The following is a 20,808-nucleotide window of genomic DNA, read 5'->3' as shown; positions in this document are numbered from 1 at the left end:
AGAAGGGGCACGTTCAGAGCTGGTGGGAGCACCCCTATGTCTAGACTTAGTGCTCCAAAACCGTAGAAATGGTTAAGAAAGTCAGGGGCACGGAATTGCTTGCCTCCCCTCTGCTAGTCCTGCTGGCCCTAAAGTTTACCATCACGTCTATTATCCCAGGGAGTTGTATCAAGGTGGAACTCCAGAGAGGAACCGTCCCCCCCACCCCAGGCTTGGCAGGAGTTTGTTATGCTAATGCTCACAGATGATGAAAGACAGGTATATAGTTTGCTCCTCTTTCTAATCTAGACATTTAACTGCATGACTCACACAAAAGCAAAACCTAAGCCACACTAAGCCATTTACTTCAATATAATGCATTGTAGTCTTCTTGGGTTGCTATTACTGCAGGGATCTGTGATTTATCCACGATCTCTCTGTGTAACAACCATTTGACCGAGTGAGGGTTGGGGACTGTCTCCTCTCAGTTGCCCCCATTATGTCTAGTTTACAAATGTGCTCTTTAAAAGGACATTAAGAACAGTAGCTTAAACCCCATCCATTTTAATACAAATTCTTATTTGTTTCCAATATGCTTATTTAAGAAAAGAATTTTAAAAATCATTTACTTTTCATCATCTATGATGATCACTTTTCCCCTTCCCAAGTTTCTACAGTGAGCTCTCAATTTCACTTTTCTTTTAGCCAGTTTCACTTTCTAGATCTCATGAACTGTCACACTGCAGCAAAGCTTGGGCTGCAAATGCCACAGAGGGGAAGTTTTAAATCCCCATGAAACAATTTGTTTGGAATTAGTTTTTACGAAGGTAAATGCAGCAGAACCCCATTTATCAGATCTTACTGGGACCGGGGCCAGACTGGATCATCAAAAATTCCGATAATCCAGAGAATGGGAAAGTGGTAGGCTGCAATGCCATCTAGCGGCCACAGGAGAGGTCTCCCGCTTCTGGACCTGCGTGTGCTGGTTGTTCGGTTAATACGGAGAGCCGGAATGAAGGGTCAGATAAATGGGGTTCTACTGTATTCAATATATTTTATAAAGATAAGGAGGGTGAGATAATATCTTATTGGACCAACTTCTGTTGGTGAAAGAAAGAAGCTTTCACTGTGTAAGCTCAAAACCTTCTCTCTCATCAAGAGAAGTTGGACCTGACCTACCTTCTCTCTCTACTATCCTGGGACCGATATAGCTACAACAACACTACATACAACATATTTTATAAGACATTTAAAAAGAAAGCCTACAATTTAGAGCCTGAAACACCTGACAGTAGTCCTTTAGCTACAAAGAAAATCTCCCTGGACTATCTTGAATATTATATGTTCATACTGTGTTCCACCAGCCTACTATTAAACATATTTCAATTTAAAAGTAGGAATTTACAGAGGTAGAATGTAACAGCCTCATTCAGAATCTGGCCAAAAACCAAAAGGATATCACCTCAATCCTTTGTAGAGGTTACTTCAGGATTTGTAATGACCTCAAATGGTCAACACATTGGTTTTGCAGCTCATCTGAAAGGCAGCATTGCCAACAGTACAATGACCCTGAGACACTATATATACACACTCAGACACTGGTGCAACAGAGACTCAAAGGGAAGCGCACCACAGTGTCCAGACTGGGCCCAGCAAGCACTGAGACAGGCCCCCACACTTTCCACAAGAGTAATAATTACATTCTTTCCACCACGGGGCCTCCTCCAAGCAAGGTCTTCTAATACCTAGGGATGAACCTGACACCTACTGAATCACCAACAGCGCTCCCTACAGAGCGCTCAGATCTCTTCAAAGATCTGGAATTCCAATACCAATACCATGTATCCCTGCTCAGCTTCAGAGTTTGACAGGTACGAAGGCTGCAGTCATATGTCTATGTCACATGCCTGAAAGAATTCAGATTTCCTATTGAAAAAGAACAAAACTGTATGGAAAATTCTTGGGGTTCAGGAGTCAGAAATAATTGGGGTTCCACAGTCAAAGAGAACAGACTCATTCAGATCTGAAAGATTCAGCACCTTAGGCTATATTACTATGATTAAGAACCCTAGTGCCTGAGCTGTTTAAATATTTCAGAGCGTAGTTTAGCAGTACATGCTGCACAGAGCACACAAAGGTCAGAGGGGGGTCACCCAGGGTCTCTAATAATGCTGCACAGAGAGGAGATGTTTAACATCCCCTGGGGGAAACATGGACATTGGTATGGAAGTCTCAGAAGACACTTAAGTCACCAGTTGGAAAGTGAAAATGAAAACAGGGAAATTTTAGAGAATCAAAAAATGATGAAAGGAACAACATCCCACCAAATAAATACAGGGACATGGAAGGCATGCACAGTAGACCGCAGACATCTAACAAGCTACAAGAACTCTGGCATAAGCCGTGTGAAACGTTATCATCATGGCTACCAAGTCTCAAGGATTCCTGTGGCAGATTTGCCTGGTACTGCTGTTCTCCGCTGGAGTCATGTCGCTGGACTGTAACCTGCTTCGTCACCAGCAAAACAAATTTAACAGGTACAGTCTACAACTGCTGCAAAACATGGGTGGGAAGTTTCCTTTGGAGTGTCTGGAAGACAAGACAGCCTTCCAGTTTCCTGAGAAGGTTCTGAAGCCCAAATTTCAACAACATGCCAAGATGGCCATCCATGAAATTCTCCAGCAGCTCTTCGGCATCTTCAGCGGGAACCTGACCCAAACTGGCTGGGAAAGAAGAAACGTGGCGAGGTTCCTAAATGGGCTCGCTCTGCAGACGGAACGCCTCGAGACATGCCTACCTACAAAGGCCGGGGCCAACATTCTGAGACTGAAGAAATACTTCCAGAGGATCCAAGATTTTCTTAAGGAGAAGAAATACAGCACCTGTGCCTGGGAGATTGTCAGAGAGGAAGGGCAGAGGTGTTTTCAATATATTGACAAGCTCACAGTTAGGATGAAAAAGTAGGCGACAAACATTTTACTATGAACATTTGAGAAGTTTGGGGGGAGCAGGAAACCATCTGACCTCAAGCTTAAACTCTAATATGGACTTTGTGACCCTTTTCAAGTCAATGTATTTGACTCCGTTTGCCATCGGTAAAATGGGGATTATACCATAAACTTCAGCAGGTGGGGCTGATTGTTTAAAATGCTCTGAAGAGGAAAAAAGCTACAGAACTATATGAATGTACTTCATGTACTGTGTACGAAGTCTCATCCAAAAGCTAAGAAATATTTTAGAGGCCAAACACAGGTGGAGGGGAAAAATATTTTGCAATTGTTATTTATTTTCTTTATGCATTGTCAAACTTATCCTGATTGTGGGAATGGAGACTGTCACATCTATATTTATATATTTATAACTATTTATTTTCTTTGTGCATTGTCAAACTTATCCTGATTGTGGGAATGGAGACTGTCACATTTATATTTATTTATTTATATATTTAAAATAAAAGAATGGCTAAAAAAATTGAGGAACTGGTTGGAATGACTGTAGTCTGTTGCATATGCTCTTGTGAGCCTCACATAATGTTTATGAGCTGAATGTAACTTGTATTGATCTAAGGCAGTGATACTCAGACCTCAGTGATTCAAGGAACCAAATTAGTGATTAACATTACCCAAAAGAACCGCAGTAGGGTGAATTCACTGTTTCATTTACTATATATATATAAAAATAAAATTCTCACAGCAAAATGAATGACCAAGTATTATTTTATCAATTACAATTGCTTAACAACATTGTAAAAGCATCCTGATTGGTTAATTAAATCACACTCTTTTACTATCATGTGCTACAAAGCCGCAGGAGACACATTAAAGAGCCACTTGCAGCTTGTGAGCCTCAGTCTGAGTATCACTGATCTAAGGAAGGACACAGAAGACAGACACAATATGATCTGACCGGAAATAATAGTTTTCAGGGAAAACAAAGGTAGGGCAGAATCATAATGGATGGAAATTGGAAGCAAAATTAGAGACTTCTTGGATATCACCAGATCCACAAGGGGTGAAAGATGTGTGAAAAATCAGGTCGTGAGTCAAAAGAGGACAAGCATTGCCAGGGAATGCAACAGGGTGTTCTTTAGCTATGCTGAACATAAACATTTTACATTATTTTTAAAGACTCTTCCCATACTCAGACCAAGATAAGGAGGACACAAACAGAAGCCAAGATGCTATGGTTAGTTGGGCTCTGGGTCCTGTAGGAAAGGCTCTCGGGGTGCCTTTTCATGCTGGTTTGTTTGAGGGAATCCCCACCAGCAGAGATCAAGGGAAAGGAAAAAACCCCATTTCTCCATTTTTGCTAAGCCCCTGCTCTGGGACCCATGTGTGCATGCAATATGAATGAAACGTGAATTCTCTGGTTTTCCTATCCATTGCTGGAACATTTTAATATTTTAACCCTAGAATCATAGAAGATCAGGGTTGGAAGGGACCTCAGGAGGTCATCTAGTCCAACCCCCTGCTCAAAGCAGGACCAATCCCCAGACAGATTTTTGCCCCAGATCCCTAAGTGGCCCCCTCAAGGATTGAACTCTCAACCCTGGGTTTAGCAGGCCAATGCTCAAACCACTGAGCTATCCTACCCTGCCCTTCCCCAGGGGAAAGAAATTAGTGTCCTTGGCTCTCTTTCCCATATTTAAAAACAGGTTTTGTTCACCCATGAGATACACCAAGCTTTGTTTCCTGGCTTGTAGGACAGTTCAATCTAACAGAGAGCTTAGGCCCAGATGACAATAAGTTTGAATATGGTCTTTGTGTTTGCCAACTTCCTGGATGTTTGGAAGCTGGGCAAGTCAGGAAGCCACAAAACAGCAGACAATGATTATTCTAAGCTGTCCAGCGCCTCCCAATTGCATGCGTTTTCCACATATTACTAAAGAAAGCACGTAATTGCCTTACAAGGCTTCACAGCTACTAAGAGCACAGACGAATACATTCAGTGTCCATCCTTTGGCCTTCCCCTTGTTTAGTCCCAATGCCTGGTGATCCCAGCAAGAGGACTGTAGTCTCCTGGCAGTCTATTCCTCTCCCCACCTGGCCGCAGGAGCACCACCAAGCCCTCTTCGCCAGACACCCACTTCTTGGAACGGTTGCCACAGGCAGTCTGGCTCGGGGCTGCTGGTTGTAAGGGGGGTCAATACAAGGGCAGCTAAACTTTCTTGCCTGCTTTCCCCCCCAAGTCTGAAAATGTAATTCGAACCCCCCAATTATTTCACTGATGTTGTGACGCATGAGGCTTGATGTGAAAGATGTCACTACCCCTGGAAACCTTGGTGAGCAGCCAGCTCCCCTTCCTGACTAAAAACCAAACCCTGCCTCAATCTGTCTTACAACTATCTGCACCACACTCGCCCCCATCCTCTCGATGCTGAAAGAAGGACAGGAAACTCCCCCAATCCTCTCTGCACAACCCTGTCTTGTGACTAAGAGGGGGAACAGCGGCACTCTTGCTCTGTCCTTTTGGTCTTTCCTCTGTCACCTCTGGTACGCTCTGCTTTCCTGAACAGGCCGACATTTACAGTACAACAGCACTGCCATTTTCAGTTGGGGCTCCACTTCTTGCGCCTCACTGATCGTCACAAGATTCTTGTTGCTGCTCAGGCAGATGTTCACTCTCAATCCCAGCAACAGATGATCCAGACCCACAGCCCAAGAACCCAATGTGAAATTTAACACAATCTGGCCAATTTCACCACAGCTCGGAATTAGCAACAGACACAAAACCCGCCAGATTCTCTTATACCTACCAGAGAAGGTTTCCCCACTCACCGATAAGGAGCGCACTTTAATTTCTGTTCCATTTGTGATGTGGAAAAAGGAGAGGGATCCCTGAAGAGGAATGGGAAGGGGAGTGGAAGGGAGTGTGTGACATAAAATGGATGGTATAGCTCAAATGTTAGGACCTCCAAGACCCACTGGTCTGTGGTTCCTGGTGAAAATGGACAAGGTAGTCCCCAAAGGGAAGGAAGTGGGCTAAAAGGCACAACTGTACATCCAGAGGAGTGGGAGGATTTGAACCCCTGACCAACCTATCAAAACTGCTGTTTAGATGACACCTGGATGGTCATGGAGGGCAGTTGGGCAGCTATCTTCCTCTGAAATCTCTCCCTCTTTCTGAGACCTTCCCAAGGTCTAGGATACCCCAACAACTGAGTAGGGCATGACCTCTGGGCACTCTGAAACTACTGAAACGTTTCTTGCTCGTAGGTGTGTCCAATGCCCAGGGAACACAGGGCAGCCCTGGAACCCTTCAACGTGTGCCGGGAGTCATTCATTGTCTCTGAGAAGGAGAAATCCTCTACTGTGTTTTGAACCTCTCTTGGAAACCCTGAAAGTTGGAGCCATGACATCCTGAGCATAACTACCCCGCTATGGAGATAGAGCTGGCAGCAGTGCCTACAGCATATAAAGGACACTTGGAGAGCCATTCTGGCCAACAACTCCATAACTATGGACTGGAATTGCTCCTCACAGTCATGTGCCAGCTTTCAATAAAGGCTGCAAGCCTGTTGTAATTAGTCAAGTAGTATTTGGCTATGACCGCCTGATAGTTTGTGATCCGGAACTGCAGGGTTGAGGACAAGTATGACTTTCATCCAAAGAGATCCAGCTGCTTTTGGTCCTTGTCATGAGGGTAGAACTTGAAAATTGCTGCCTACCCCGTTCATTCACTGCACTCACCCCTTCCTGCATACCAACCCCAATTTTGTGAGCATTCATGGCCCACCATACAATTTCTATTCCCCGATGTGGCCCTCGGGCCAAAAAGTTTGCCACCCCTGACTTAGATCGATCTCCCCACGTAGTGTAGACATGGCCTGAGATGAGGAGGCTTAAGTCATGTGTGAGGGCTGAACGGTCACTGCTAGCTAGAAATCTCCAATCAGGGGCTCGAGAGGCGCATGCGCACCGGAAGTGGAGTGGCAGTAGGTGTGTTACTCGAAGAAGAACCTTAAGGAACTTAAACCTTCTAGGTAATCGCACTGAAAGGAGATACTTGAGCAGCTAGAATACATCAGCATCTTCAAGGAAGTAGGACAGACTCAAGGGAAGCTCTTAAAAATCACCATAAACTGAAGTGGTTTCTCCTGGGCAGAAGGACTACAAGATTAACTCACAGTGAAAGCAAGCCATTTGGTTCATTTACTTACCATTGGCAGCCTGGATTGGAGCATCTGAAGATCGTCATAACCATAGATCTGCTTGAAGACAGATAAAAATACAACAACGTTATAACACTTTTCTCTAATATTGGCCAATTTGGGGGTTTTAAGACAGATTAATCTAGACTCAGCCTATTTTAAAAACACCAGGCTATCATAGATCTTGTACTATCAAGATATATATAATTCTGTTTCCAAGGGCTAGCGCAGTTAAAGTTTGGTTGACATATCAATTACAAATCCTCATTTTCCATGGTCATTAGCACTCTGAGATTTGAAGTCTGAAGACTGTGTAGTCAGTACAGTTCTCAAGGGCACACAGTTTACTGGAAACAACCACAAGACATTCAGAGCTAGGAGCTAATCAACCTTCTTAACTGCATTGTTTGCTATTACTGCTCCCTGGTACACGGTGCTCCAAGATTCAGTGAACAGGCCTTAAAGTTTGCAAGATACAATCGTTCATTTCTAGGTTAGAACTGAGGAATGACTATTCCCTCCCTTCGGTGAAGAAGGAAACGAACTAGTGGTAGGCCAGAGCGTCCAACTGAGAAGACTGGACTGTGCAGCCACTGAGATGAAGTCTGTTCCAAAGCATGCTGACATCTATCTGAAAATACAGGTGACAGGACACGTGGCTGGTTTTGAGTACAGCACGCCCAATCCATCCCAGAAAGTCAAACATTTAACTCAAATGATTCTATTTCAACTGAAACGGCCTAATACTGATCCCATTAAAGTCCATGGCAAAACTCCCATTTTTCAGTGGAAGCAGAATCAACCCCGTAATCAAGGATTTTCAAACAGTCAGTTTTGAATTTAGCAATGAATTGCAAACCTGCACAGAATATACTTCCCATACCCTTCTTCAGCACCTGGAGCAACGAGTCCAGGAGTCCACACGCAACACATGCCAAAAAAAGACACGCTGGCATAGACGGTGGCAGGTCTGGAGGACCCATTGGCACCAAGGAGTTAAGTAATCTACGGCAGGTACAATGAAGTCGCTTACTGGGTAGGCAGGCAGGAGTCCTCCAGGTCCCACAATATACTGGTTATGCAACAAGGGTGGTACACCTTGGGGCAGGTTGGGGGGAGCTTTGCCTGTAGAATCAAAATACAAAAATTTTAACAAGCCTCAAAGTAAAGGCTTCAGCCCTGAGACAAGTTTGTTGGCCTGCCCTGAAGGCTGAACTCACAGTGTCTAGACAGCAAAGATATGCTTAAGAGGAATGGTGAATAAAAACTGCAAGCTAATACTACTTGAAAGAGGGCCTGAACATGATAACAGACACCCTGTTAGCTAAGGGACCAGACATACTAAGAGATAAGGATCCTACACAGGCCCAGAGGTAAAGAACATGGTTCCATCCCGGAGATCAGTCTGGGTTTGGTGGATTAGTTCTCAGGTTAGTAGGAGTCTGAAATGATGGAAAGGGTTATGGACCCATTGCTCCCTCCCCTAGTCCCTTTTCAGAGGAAGAGTCCAGGCCTCAGTCTCACTGCAACAGATAGCAACCTCGCTGCTCTCACTTTCCGCTCTGCTGTCAATCAGATGGAAATCACTAGTCATCAACAGCATCGTAGCTCTCTTTTGTGGGTACTGCTGGCTTCAGCTATGGCCAGGAAGAGCGAAGAGGAGAGGTCATAATGCTATGAAGCAGGGCTGTGCTGAGGACCATGGGGCGAGAAATGCACTTTGTCTGGCCAGTAATTAGAACCTCCACTGGCAGTATGAGTGGGAAAGGGAAGAGAGAAACGCTTGTGCATATGATTCAGCCAGAATGTCCAGTTCCTTCACCACTTTCCCCTAAGGGATATCCTGACGCATCACATTTCCTTTTGGCAGCTAAAGCTGACTACAAAGCCAGCAGTGAACTTCAGTACTGCTTCCATTTGAGCACAAGACAACTCATCTCCCTTCTCTGAAAAGGACGAGAGCCGCCACCACCGCACAAAATGAACTGCCCTGGCTGTTTCAGGCATTCTTTCTCCTAGCAGAGCCGTTTGCAGTGACATGGGCAACGCATGAATCCAGAGCCTCTTCTCCTCAGTCACCAAGGCAGCAATGCTTTGGCATGGGGTAATGAAGGCTGGAATTGCAGTGGATTCTGACACTGCCACATGAACTTGGACTGCAGGGGGAGAGTTAGAAGTAAAAGCTAATGTGAATAAAGCCAAGAGCTGACCATGTTGCTTAGTTTGCAAACCAATTCTCTACAGGTCCACATTGACTAAATCAGGAGCAGCTCTGGTTATCATCTATAAAGCTTTCTGAAGATGGAACATGCTACATAAATGCTAATTATTACCCATCAAATATTCCCAACACATAAAAGCAGGCAACTTTATTTCATAGGCCAGCAAGTAAAGCATGCTGAAAAATGCAAGTCTTTAAAGAGTGTGTATTTCTTAGCGTAGTTATTGCTGGCGTGGTGCTCAACTGACAACCTGCAGACTGAAGTCCTCTGTCTATTCATGTGATTTGTTAATATTGCGAACCTGAAGACACTAAGGGAGCTGCCCGTGTAGAAGCAGCTGGCATAGACACACTGGTAACGCTCAGGCCAAGGCTGTTTGTAGTGTTCATACTGCTTGCCATGCTGACAACTGAGGATGTGGTGCTAGTGGCTGAGGTTGAAGCAGTTGAAAAGGTTGTTGAGGGCTGGAGTGAAGCTGTGCTCTCCACACTGGTGTGCTAGAAAGGAGACAAAAAGAATGGGGATCACAGAGCGGACAAACCACACTGCAAAACACCCGAGTAAAAACACCACCCAACCTTTTAGGTAACAGCAGCATGTGCAAGAGAATCCTAGCATTCTCATCTGTATTATATACATACGCAACAGGAACCGGTAAGCCAAAGGCTATAATTCCATTAAGAGGTTCTATAAACCTACACCATGAGAATGAAACGCAAGTCACCAGGCCTGAGTTGGAATTATATATCTGTGGTTCAGTTGCTTTTTTATTATGTTAACTATGGTCATTTTGGCTCTCACCAGAATGATCCTTTTAACTTAGATATCTTTGCAAGCGTCTAGGAGTTTATCTAAGGAAAAGGATATTTGCTTTAAAGGGCCCCTGCTAATAGGATTTCTTCAGGCCACTTGCAAAAATTAAAAGCGAAATGCAAACTTAAAAACTGTGATGCCCTTAGTGGTAGTGGAGGAGATGTGTTAAACTGATATGCAAGCCAGATAGCGTACTGCTTGCAGCATAGTGTAGAGTGCAACACAAGTGCCATAACAGCAAAGCTAAAGCTCAGCAGAGAATGGGAAGAGGGAACATTCTACTAAGTAAGAGATTTCAAGATACAGTAAAAGCTGTTTTATCTGGCACGTCACCAACGGGAAAGCTCTATAAACCAGCATTTCTGATCTTCATTGATACACTGGTTTATAGTCCGCTTGGCGCAGGGCCGGCAGGAGGTTGGGGCGCGAGAGGGGGTGCAGAGCGTGGGCTCTGGGAGGGAGTTTGGATGTGGGAGAGGGCGGTGCCCTATCCGGGGCGGGCCGCTCACCTTGGGTGGCTCCCCACAGGCAGCGACCTGTCCTGGCTGCTCCTCAGTGGAGGCGATCCTAGGCAGCTCTGCACGCTGGCACTGCCCTCGCAGCTCCCATTGGCCATGGTTCCCAGCCAATGGGAGCTGCAGAGCCAGCGCTTGGGGTGGGGCCGGGGCAGAGTGCAAAGCTGCCTGCCGTGCCGCCACCTAGGAGCAGTTGGGGCAGGTCGCCGCTTGCAGGGAGCCGCCTAAGGTGAGCGGCCCCCGGATCCGGCACCCTGTACCCCCTCCCATACACAAACTCCCTCCCTCTTAGTTAAACGGCATTTTTCACTAACTGGCACCCCCCATTTCCCCAATATGCTGGATAAAACAGCTTTTACTGTACTTACCGACTAGGGATGATGTAATGGTTTCTAACACACTTACTACATATACTGAACCCATACAGAAAACCCCTCTACTAACCATAACCAATCCATATGCCATTTTGGGGTTGCATACACAGGGGCAGCCCACCACAGAGCAAGACGGCAACTGTCTTTCTATTTAGCACTAGTATAACCACATCTGTTCAATACTGGTTGCCTTGTTACCAGAAACACACAGACGTATGCAGATGATGGTAATACCCATGCGACACATTCCAGAATCATGTGTTACATGGCGTTCTTCATACACTTGCACACTGCCTGCTAACAACTCCACTGAGGTTAGTAATAACACTCAAAACTTCGGAGCAGCTTCAAACAGCCACTTTACTACAACTTTTTAATGCAACTTGTGGCAAAAATGTCTCTCTCTACTCCCTTACATGGAAGTTTCCTCTGTGGCTACATTTGTCTGAGGGATAGGATGGGCAAAATTCAGTGCTAGACCATTGACAGCTTTTATGTCCGATCAATCACAAGCCATCAGCACCAGAGACGAGCTCTTGATACTACTAGAGAGCTGGGAAATTGCCCCTCTTCCCTAGTGAGATAAAGCACTTGTCTCAGTCCCCGGGCATTGTGACACTGGCAGACCAGGTGTCAGCTCATGCCTAGGTCCCAACTAAACACTGATGAATGCATAGCTGGAGACCAGTCTGGCTCACCTGCGTGTTAATGTTATTAAAATAGGTATTCGCTTTATAAAAATATGTTTAGACTTTATGAAATGCTTGTAGGATGTTGCTTGTATTAATCTCACTTAATATAACCTAATAACATGGGGTACAAATGTTAAGCGTTTGCATTGCATCTGTAACGGTGTAACTCACCAAACAGGAAAGAAGCATTAACTAATGTAAAGGCTGGCTTCCTATAGAAGGTGTTAGGTACTGTACACAAAAAGACTAACTGAAACCAAATGAGCCACTGTTAAGCATCGAAGGACAAAGACTTTGTTAACTGCATTCCTCCTCCCACCCCCATGAAGAGGAGACCTGTGCATAAGTTGATCCCATCAGCTTGATCTCTGGGAGGAAGGGAATAAAAATCCCTGACAAGAAGAAACTGGGTCTTTTATGCTGCTTGGACTCTGAGGAGCAAGCAAAAGATCCCCAGTGCTTGGTACGGGTTAGCTCTAAAGGACTTACAGAGCTTGCTTTATAATAGGAGCGTCTATCATTCTAACTAACTCATTTGTGTGTATGTTTACCTGCTTTAACCTCGTAAATAACTTGTTTATTTTTATTAGTTTATTATAGGATTGGCTACAAGTGTTGTCTTTGATATAGAATTTAAGGTGCAATTGACCTGGGTAAGTGACTAGCCTTTTGGGACTGGGAGTAACCTGAATATTGACTTTTGGTGTAAGGGACCATCTCTCACAAAGGCAAGCTTGCATGGGTGGCAAGACAGAGGAGATTACCAAGGGGCCTGTCTGTGACTCCATGTTAAGGCTGTAATAGCGCTTTAGGAGTTCACACTGGATATTTGGTTGGTGAAATCTGAGGACAGAATTCAAAACCAGTTTGAGATTTGTGCCCTGCTTCTTAGCAGTCTGCCCTGAGGCTGGTACCACTCCAGACAGCTTGACAGGCATCTTAAACCTTTATCAGGAAAACTGACTGTAGATTTAATGAGACAAGGTGGGTGAGGTAAAATCTTTTATTGGACCAACTACTGTTGGTCAGAGAGACCAGCTTTCGAGCTTACACAGAGCTCTTCTTCAGGTCTGGGAAACATACTCAGAGTGTCACAGCTAAATGCAATGCGGAACAGATTGTTTAGCATAAGTAGATAACATATTTCAACACTGCAGACAACAATGTCGACTTAATAGCTGTTATGATTCAAACAGGACTTACCGCATGTGAGGTGCTCGCAGACAGCGCTGCAGCAGAGGAGAGGCTGCTCTGATGATTGGAGAGGGAACTAGAAAGACAAATTTTAAAGGATTAATCAATAAAACTAAACTAAACAGACTAATCATCCTGAATTTCTCACAACTGAACATTATAAAAGCATTTAAAATACTTTTTAATGTTTTAGTGATTTATTTTAACACTAAAAATAAGTTATTGATATATACAGAAAACCAGTTCTGGAATCAAAAGCAACATAACGTCAAAGATCTTCTTACAGTGGAGAATGGCAATTAACTACCCTCCTCTCAGTGTTATAAGAAAGTCATTGTGACTGACAGGAAGACACTGCTCATTAGTGCTTGTAAATTTCTCATGTTTTAAACGAGTAAAAGTTTCTTACTGAGTTGCCAAAGCAATGACAAGCCATTTATAATAAGAAATAGAATCCCTTCTGAATTCAGCTGCATAATACTGACCCCACTAATGAACATTACTGAGTATTAACACCACAATTCTGCTAATGGTCTCAACACCTTCAGAAAAATGGGGACCAAAGAAGTGTAGATTAAAAATGGTGAAGTAAAAGCAGGGAGAACACTTGTCACCTAGAACACCAAAAGGGAATTCCAGCATCAAACTGAAATCACACCACCGAGCCCCCAAATCCATTTTAATCACTCACAATATGCATACATAATACTACATAGCTTCTATTGTTATCTGTAGTGTTGTTGTAGCCATATTGGTCCCAGGATTTGAGAGAGAGAGAGAGTGTGAGTGGTAATATCTTTTATCGGACCAACTTCTGAAGAAGAGCTCTGTGGAACTCAAAAGTTTGTCTCTTTCACCAACAGAAGTTGGTCCAGTAAGATATTACCTCGCCCACCTTGTCGCTCTCATATACAAACTAATTCCCATTATGTTTTAAAATATTCAAACACAGTAAAACTCTGGGAATCAGAGCATGTTAAAGTGTCCATCACACAGAATATCCACTATAGAAATTCTAGGTAGAAATACAGTGAGAAGATACAGGAAGAGTGGTTCAAATTAAAAAAAAAAACTAAACAATAGGAGCTTGCATGTATCTGTATGTCATGTAGACTCTTCAAGCTAGGATTGCAACTTCTGAGCTCTCAGACCTTCACAACTTTAGGCAGGTCTCCACTTTCTGAATTTAAAAAAATTGATTGCCAAAGTACACTTCATTTCATCAGATGATTTAAAGACCTAAATCCCTCATCTTGTTTACAAAGGAAAAGCCTCATCTCTCCTGAGAGCTACAGAGTTATAAAGGACAGAACTCAGCCGTGAAATCAACAAATGATCAGCTCCTTTTGCAACAGTAAAGAGCTTGCTTCTCACCATCAAGGGTTCACATACATTAGGACAGTTCTCGGAGGCAGACTTACTCGTCAGAAGTCTCCTAGCTGAAATGAATCCACATTCTTCCTGCTAGATGTGAATCTTCTGATGCCTCAGCAGAAGGAATACTGTCTTCCCAGTTCCTACATTTTCAGGCAAGCCAGCCATTCTCAAACTCCTAACCTTAACTTTTTTAATCAACTCTCATTTCTTGTACTGCATTGTTTTGTTTTTCTCCTCCTTGAGTTAGACTGTCCCCCCACATCTAGCACAACTCAGCTAGTTTATCTTCAAGGGAAAGGATCAACATTTTTGTAAATAGTGGAAATGGACTCTTGTAGTAATTCTGCTTTTAGGGAGTACATTCATTCTTCTCACAACTACTTGTTTTCTATCAATCAAGGAGTCCCACCTCCAAGCTTATAGTGCTAACAGCAACACCAGCACCAGATCTGTAAAAGCCTTCTTGGCAGGTGACTAAAGCTTGTTCTTAAGCATTTTAAATGACCAACCGCTTCACCTTTCCTCCCACCCCAAAACTAATGCCACCCCAGCAAAATAAAGGGCAAGCAAAATGCAACCACCACAAATAAAGCCAACCATCCAGAAGAGTTAAGCAGCTCAGAAACAGGTCTGGTCACCACTCACACGTCTATACGCTCCCTTCCGAATTCTGGTATTAAGAAAGCCCCATGCATGTCAACGAGGGGCAGGAAGACAAGTGTCCTGACCATGATTAAATACAGGCATTTTCTTTGGAGATGCAACAGTGGTGTTTATAACCAGACTGAAAGTTAATACTGTAGGGCATTTCCTAATTCATGACCAGGCCCTTTGAGGCATGTCAAGGAGGAGGACCAGCATACACCTCTGCAGCTTTACAGACCAATTTCACTAAGACTTTTATTGCCTCCCTCTCCTGCAGCCACCAGGATGAGGAGACACTGTGGCAGAAGGAGGGAAATGGTTCAGTCATGCACAGGTAGTTTTTGAAATGCACATTCCCTCGACACCTTGATTCATCAGGGGGCCCACTCCTGAAAAGACTCAGACTCAAGAGCTGTCTGCACATGCAAGTCAGATATGTGCTTGGAAATCAGGCATCACTGTCTTTTCAGGTTACTCCAAGTCTGCCCCACATCATGCACACCTAAACCCAAATTTCTAGCCAGGCACCTCACTCATCGTTTGTGAAGTGCTTTGGATCCCTTTTGGATGAAAGGTGGTACAGCAAAAATGTGAGCGATCGAGTCTCAGGTGAAAGGAATAATTCCAATTACTTGAGGCATTTAAGACTTCACTCAACACTGACTGTCCAACAGGGCATGACCATGCACTAGCTGGGAGATGGACAAGAGCCATTAGGTCCTGGTTCAATCCATTGCTAAATTCAAGAAATATAGTGCAGAGGTCAAACAGCGCAAGTAGTTTATATAATTAATACAGACTCACGATGACACCGGTTCAAGAACGAAGCTTTAATAATGTGCCGTGAGAAGCAAACAGCTGGCACAGAAGAGCTGAGTGGTGATGGACAGAACTTCCCAGAGCTTCAATCTGATAGTTCACATTTCCTCAAGGAAGGATCTTAGCAAGAAGCACTTGGAACCACTCAGCCCTCAGTCCCAATGTCGACATTTTTTACTTTAAATGTGTGACAATCAAGGATTTAAACATCTACAACATTTAAAAATGATCAGAAAAGCAACTGCTAAAGAACTGGATTTTTATAGGCTAAAAAACTGGCCAGATCAATAGCTGGTGCTGTGGACAAGGCAGCAAAAACACCAAATGAAGGTATAAGTGTAATTTGGAATCCACTATAGGCTACGTTGAAGCAGCAGATCCTTAAATAGGATATTGCTGCTAAATCTATGAGACTCCAAGAACAGAGATCTGTGGGCACAGTACCGCTGAAATGTAGCATGTGGTTCGTATATTCCAACCAGAAACATTATCCTGGATCTCTTATGAATACCTGTCCTAGTTCGGGTTAAAACAAGAGAGGGGGCCGCATTTACCTGGAGTCACCTTGTACACTGACTCATTTCTATCCTGCGCACACTGCCACTAAGCCCAAATTCAACCCGTTTTCCTTTGTCCTCCTACTGTACCTGCTTAACTGGGAGAGTGAGCTGCTGGCCAAGTCACTGGACTGGGGCAAGCTGGGTAACGTTGCTGTGTGCTGTGGAGCTGAAGGCAGAAGCGAAGCAGTGGAGGACGCCGTGCTAGGCAGAGACCCCGCAGTAGGTAGCGAGGGAGAGGTTTCTGTCTTAGACGTTGGAACTGATGAAGTAGCTGCAAGTTAGAAAAAGCCAATCAGAAAGGAATTCCAGCACACACAACCCCACGTATTTGATTCAGGAACAGAGAGACTTTAAGACAAGGCAGCACATTCCAGTCAATTTACCAATGTGTGAGGAATTGGTACCGATGACTTAGTGACCCGCTTGACTTGGCTATTGGAGTAAATTCCACAGGCATTGGTAAAGCCAAGCCATCTTTCCTTTGGCGGGTCTAAGATTTTCACTAGTAGATTTTTAATGAGTGACATTCCTTTGTTTATTTATCTATTGTCACTTTTTTTTTTTTTTTTTCCCACTTGTTTTTTCACTCCCCCTCTTTGAATCTCCCGCATTGATTCCAATCTTCTTCCACATCAGTTTTGAACTCCTCCTCCTCACTTTCAAGGCCCTTCCCAACCTTTGCCAACATCTCTGTTCCTCTCCTAACTGGCCCACTTCCACCCTATGCTCTACCAACACAGCATGTCTTTATAATCCCATGGCGATCTCTTACAACCCTGTGCTTTTGCCCATGTCTGGAACATCATCAACAACCCTGATGAAGCCTCTTCCCCACGGCTCACTTATTTTGGGTAGATGACCTCCATTCTTGCCCTCTTTATAGGGTTTTTCACATTCAGATTTCCAGCTCAATGGCTTTATTAGTCAAGAATGAAGAACTACTAGCTGTAAAAAAAAAAAAAACTGCAGACACCAAGTCCAATAGAAAATAATAAAGGAGCTAATGGCTTGTATGCAACTAAGGTAACACTCTGTGCATCTTTCAATTCCCTTTTCTTCCTCCCCCATATCACTCTGTTCTTCTTGTTACACCTAGTCTAACTTGAAGCGTAAGCGTGACAAGGATCTGTTGTATTTGCCTGTAAAGCTCCAGGCACATCTATGATGCTGTATAAATAAAAAAATAATTTAATCTATTTGTAAACAAGAACAAGATACTGTTTTGATACTCTTCAAGTGAGTTTTGGACAGACAAAAACAGTACGTACAACTTACTGGTTCGGAGTCGCAAGGAAGTACATCCCTTTAATAAATGGTTTAGAAGTATTTGGGAAGTGCTGACAATGAAACAAAACAAGCTACAGTCAAACATAACACCCTTTCATTGAGCACTTTTGGTGACCCAAACAGATGACTAACATGACTTTGTTTTACTCATCCTAGAGACGGAAAATGCCAAGAATGAACTGTACTACTGTTAAAAGCCACCTACTTATTACAAATGCACCTTTCCCAGGGATCGCTACCTTGTAATGTTAAGCTGGAGGATTCTAGGACAGTAATGTAATTATCCTGTTAAATCCATGCTGCTGTTCTGTGATGTCCCATGAAGAACTTCAGTTACAACATGGAAATTCAGAAGTTCTCAAACTACTTGCTGAAATTCACAAACAGCCATTTGCTGCTAAGATTCAGAAGGCCAGTTACGCCTTTCACGCAGCTCCATCTTCTTATACCTCATGGTTTCAGTGACTACGCCCCAACAAGTTCACTATTAACTGGTATGCAAAATACAAGCGGGATGAAAAGACTCAGTCTTAAGAGTGTCCACAGTACAGTTCGGATATGTGCTTGGAAGTTAAGCATCATCGTCTTTCCACGTTCGCTGTCTTGTTGTAGCTCTCCGAGGCCCCCAGTCAGGATCAGGCCCCTCCCAATGTGTTAGGTGCTATACAAACAAATATTAACAGTGACCACCCTGGAGAACTTACCGTCTGAAACCAAGCGCAATGAGGATGAGAAACAAAGAGAGGGAAGGGAGGATGAGGGTGATGAAAATAAAAGCATATAGTGACCGAGGGAGCAACTGCACTACTTGATGGTCCATGAAGATGCCATTTAAAAAAAATTAAACTAGCTGGTCCTGACAGACACACAAGCCACTGCTGATCGACCCTAACAAGAATTCAGCCAAAGCAGAAATGGATCTTGAGGAGGGATCTGAAGGAGGAGGTAGTGACTATCCAGATCACTCAGATGCAGGGACGGTGCTGCACGCATAAGAGGTGGCACAGAAAAAAATCATACAGATGACTGTAGGAGAAGCTGATAATTGGATGAACAAGGCTGGCATCTCTTTGCAGAGGAGGAAGCAGCCAAGGGTAACAATATAAGAGACAAGGCAGGACAAGCGAGGGGGGGGAGGGGGCAGTCATGAAGGGCCTAGACAGGAAGGACAAGACACTTGCACAGGATGTGTTTAGAGAACATATGAACATAAGAACGGCCATACTAGGTCAGACCAAAGGTCCATCAAGCCCAGTATCCTGTCCTCTGATCGTGGCCAATGGCAGGTGCCCCAAAGGGAATGAACAGAACAGGGAATCATCAAGTGATCCAAGCCCTGTCACCCAATCCCAGTTTCTGGCAAACAGAGGCTAGGGACACCATTCCTGCCCATACTGGCTAATAGCCATTGATTGACCTATCGTCCATGAATCTATCTAGCTCCCTTTTGAACCCTGTTATAATATTGGCCTATAGTATTGGTATAGTATTAGAGAGGGAAAACCAGGCAAGAGAACTGAAGAGAGGAGTGACATAGTTAGGGCAATGGACAGGAATATAGTCCCAGCTGTCATATTTTGAAAGGATAGGATGGGTTGGGGAAGACATGATGTGGAAATCAGAGAGGAGGTGACAGAAGTCAAGATGGATGATTAGGAGGACTTGGACTAGAGTTTTAACAGCATGGACAGAAAGAAAAAGGTCAGAGTTTGAGTGTGTTAAGGAGGAAAAAAACAAGGGTTTGAACATAGCCTGGATGTGTAGGCTAAGTGTGGGAGGAGTCAAAGATGGTCCCGTTTACAAACATGTATGACAGAGGACAGCAATGTTAACAAATTGAGGATTGGGGATGGGCAGAGACTCTCTCTGAGCTAGATTCTAGAACAAATGCATAAAATTTAAGAGTTCCAAGGTCAGTTAAGGATGATTTACTTTGCATAGCAAAGAATTTGAGACTTAAAAAGTAGCCAAGTGGGTCTTCAGAGAACTTTGTAACTTGGGAGATGAACAAATCCAATAAATAAAAAAGCAGGCCACTGTGCTACAGACAGCAACTTCCACAGCTCCCTTTGTGGTAGCTCATGCTTCGATTGTAAACCAATTTTCAATTGGAACAGTATTTTACAAATATTTTGAGAGCAACTGATTCAAAGATGGTAAATCAGCAGACTCACAAGTTTTTCAACCTTAAACTAAATTTTGTGCTGATGAAAACATGCCAGGTTTACAGCTCTGGATACTCAAGACCTCTGTTCACAAAACTTGTATGAGAAAAGAGTACTTGAAGGACAAACTGCCCTACTTCTGACAACAAACCTTGAGGGTGGTTTTTGAGAGATGGATACCTTCCCAGAGTTGGGATGGACACAAGGTGTGGGGCTGAGGGGGTAAGTTTACAGGGAAATCAATTTGTGCTGCTACCCATAAAAAGGAACACAGACATGCTCATACAGGGCAGAAAAGCATAGTGTTATTGATAATGATAGGAATACCAGGAAGTAATCCACAGGGGGTACTACCAGTAAGATAATACATGAAAAAAGGTTAAGCAAAAAGGCCAGACAACCACTGTCTATGCATCAGCATGTTTTTTTGCTCTACTGCAGCAGACAAGCCATCCAGCAGAGGGAGCATGTTAGCCAACCTTATTCCCAGAAGTTTGCTGCAGGATAACAAGAGAGAACAAAACAAAGCCACATTCTTTTTGAACTCCACTAAAAATTACGATCAATCTGTTCTCCAAATGGGAAGCTGGAAAATTGGTAAGAAATGTCTGATTGACATCAATGTGGGCATGAGAATTAAAAAAATAAAACTGGGAACTTCCCTGTGACTCCAAGTCTATTCAGTGTTGCACATCTGGGAGCAAATTTAATAAAACTGATTTTAACATTTCATTATTAGCAAGCAAGTAAAAGTGCAGCTCACAAGAGAATATCAGGGTTAGAGTTACCAGTGCCTTGTCCCTTTAAAAATTGAAGGTCTGCAAACTCACTTGAAATAAGCATGAGAGAAATGAAACAACAAACCCCCGGGGGGGGGGAAATGTGTCACCCTATCCCAGAAAACAACCAATTTTAAAGAAAGACTGTAAAATAACAGACACAAGGTAGGTGAGGTAGTATCTTCCACACCTTGTCTCTCTAATATCCTGGGACCAACACGGCTACGACGACAACAC

The 20,808-nt window shown here is 43.7% G+C and overlaps 2 protein-coding genes and 2 non-coding genes across 5 annotated transcripts in view; 1 reads left to right on the top strand and 3 right to left on the bottom strand.

Moving 5' to 3' along the window:
* Positions 1-20,808, bottom strand: part of UBAP2 (ubiquitin associated protein 2) — a 103,047-nt gene that overhangs the window by 11,126 nt on the left and 71,113 nt on the right. The window contains exons 18-22 of one of the 2 annotated variants that reach the window (XM_026661289.2): positions 16,428-16,611; positions 12,949-13,015; positions 9,653-9,848; positions 8,163-8,254; positions 7,139-7,189 (exon numbers count right to left, since the gene is read on the bottom strand). In XM_026661289.2, coding sequence (XP_026517074.1) covers positions 7,139-7,189; positions 8,163-8,254; positions 9,653-9,848; positions 12,949-13,015; positions 16,428-16,611 — 590 coding nt within the window. The remainder of the gene's footprint in view (positions 1-7,138; positions 7,190-8,162; positions 8,255-9,652; positions 9,849-12,948; positions 13,016-16,427; positions 16,612-20,808) is intronic. The other variant, XM_026661291.2, reaches the window with a different exon arrangement.
* LOC112118677 (interferon kappa-like) lies at positions 2,167-2,943 on the top strand. The gene has a single exon (XM_024217091.1). The coding sequence runs from the start codon at positions 2,401-2,403 to the stop codon at positions 2,941-2,943; it is 543 nt and encodes a 180-aa protein (XP_024072859.1). The 5' UTR covers positions 2,167-2,400.
* Positions 15,350-15,432, bottom strand: LOC112118680. Its single transcript, XR_002909067.1, has one exon. It is a non-coding gene; the product is annotated as a small nucleolar RNA SNORD121A (small nucleolar RNA).
* Positions 18,141-18,221, bottom strand: LOC112118681. Its single transcript, XR_002909068.1, has one exon. It is a non-coding gene; the product is annotated as a small nucleolar RNA SNORD121A (small nucleolar RNA).

This window comes from Terrapene carolina, unplaced genomic scaffold, assembly GCF_002925995.2.
Source record: "Terrapene carolina triunguis isolate 2854851 unplaced genomic scaffold, T_m_triunguis-2.0 Scaffold998, whole genome shotgun sequence".
Taxonomy (NCBI): domain Eukaryota; kingdom Metazoa; phylum Chordata; order Testudines; family Emydidae; genus Terrapene; species Terrapene triunguis.
This window is presented reverse-complemented; position numbering and strand designations above follow the sequence as displayed.

Coding starts and splice junctions, on each gene's coding strand:
- LOC112118677 (XM_024217091.1), top strand. CDS start 2,401: ATGGCTACCAAGTCTCAAGGATTCCTGTGGCAGATTTGCCTGGTACTG.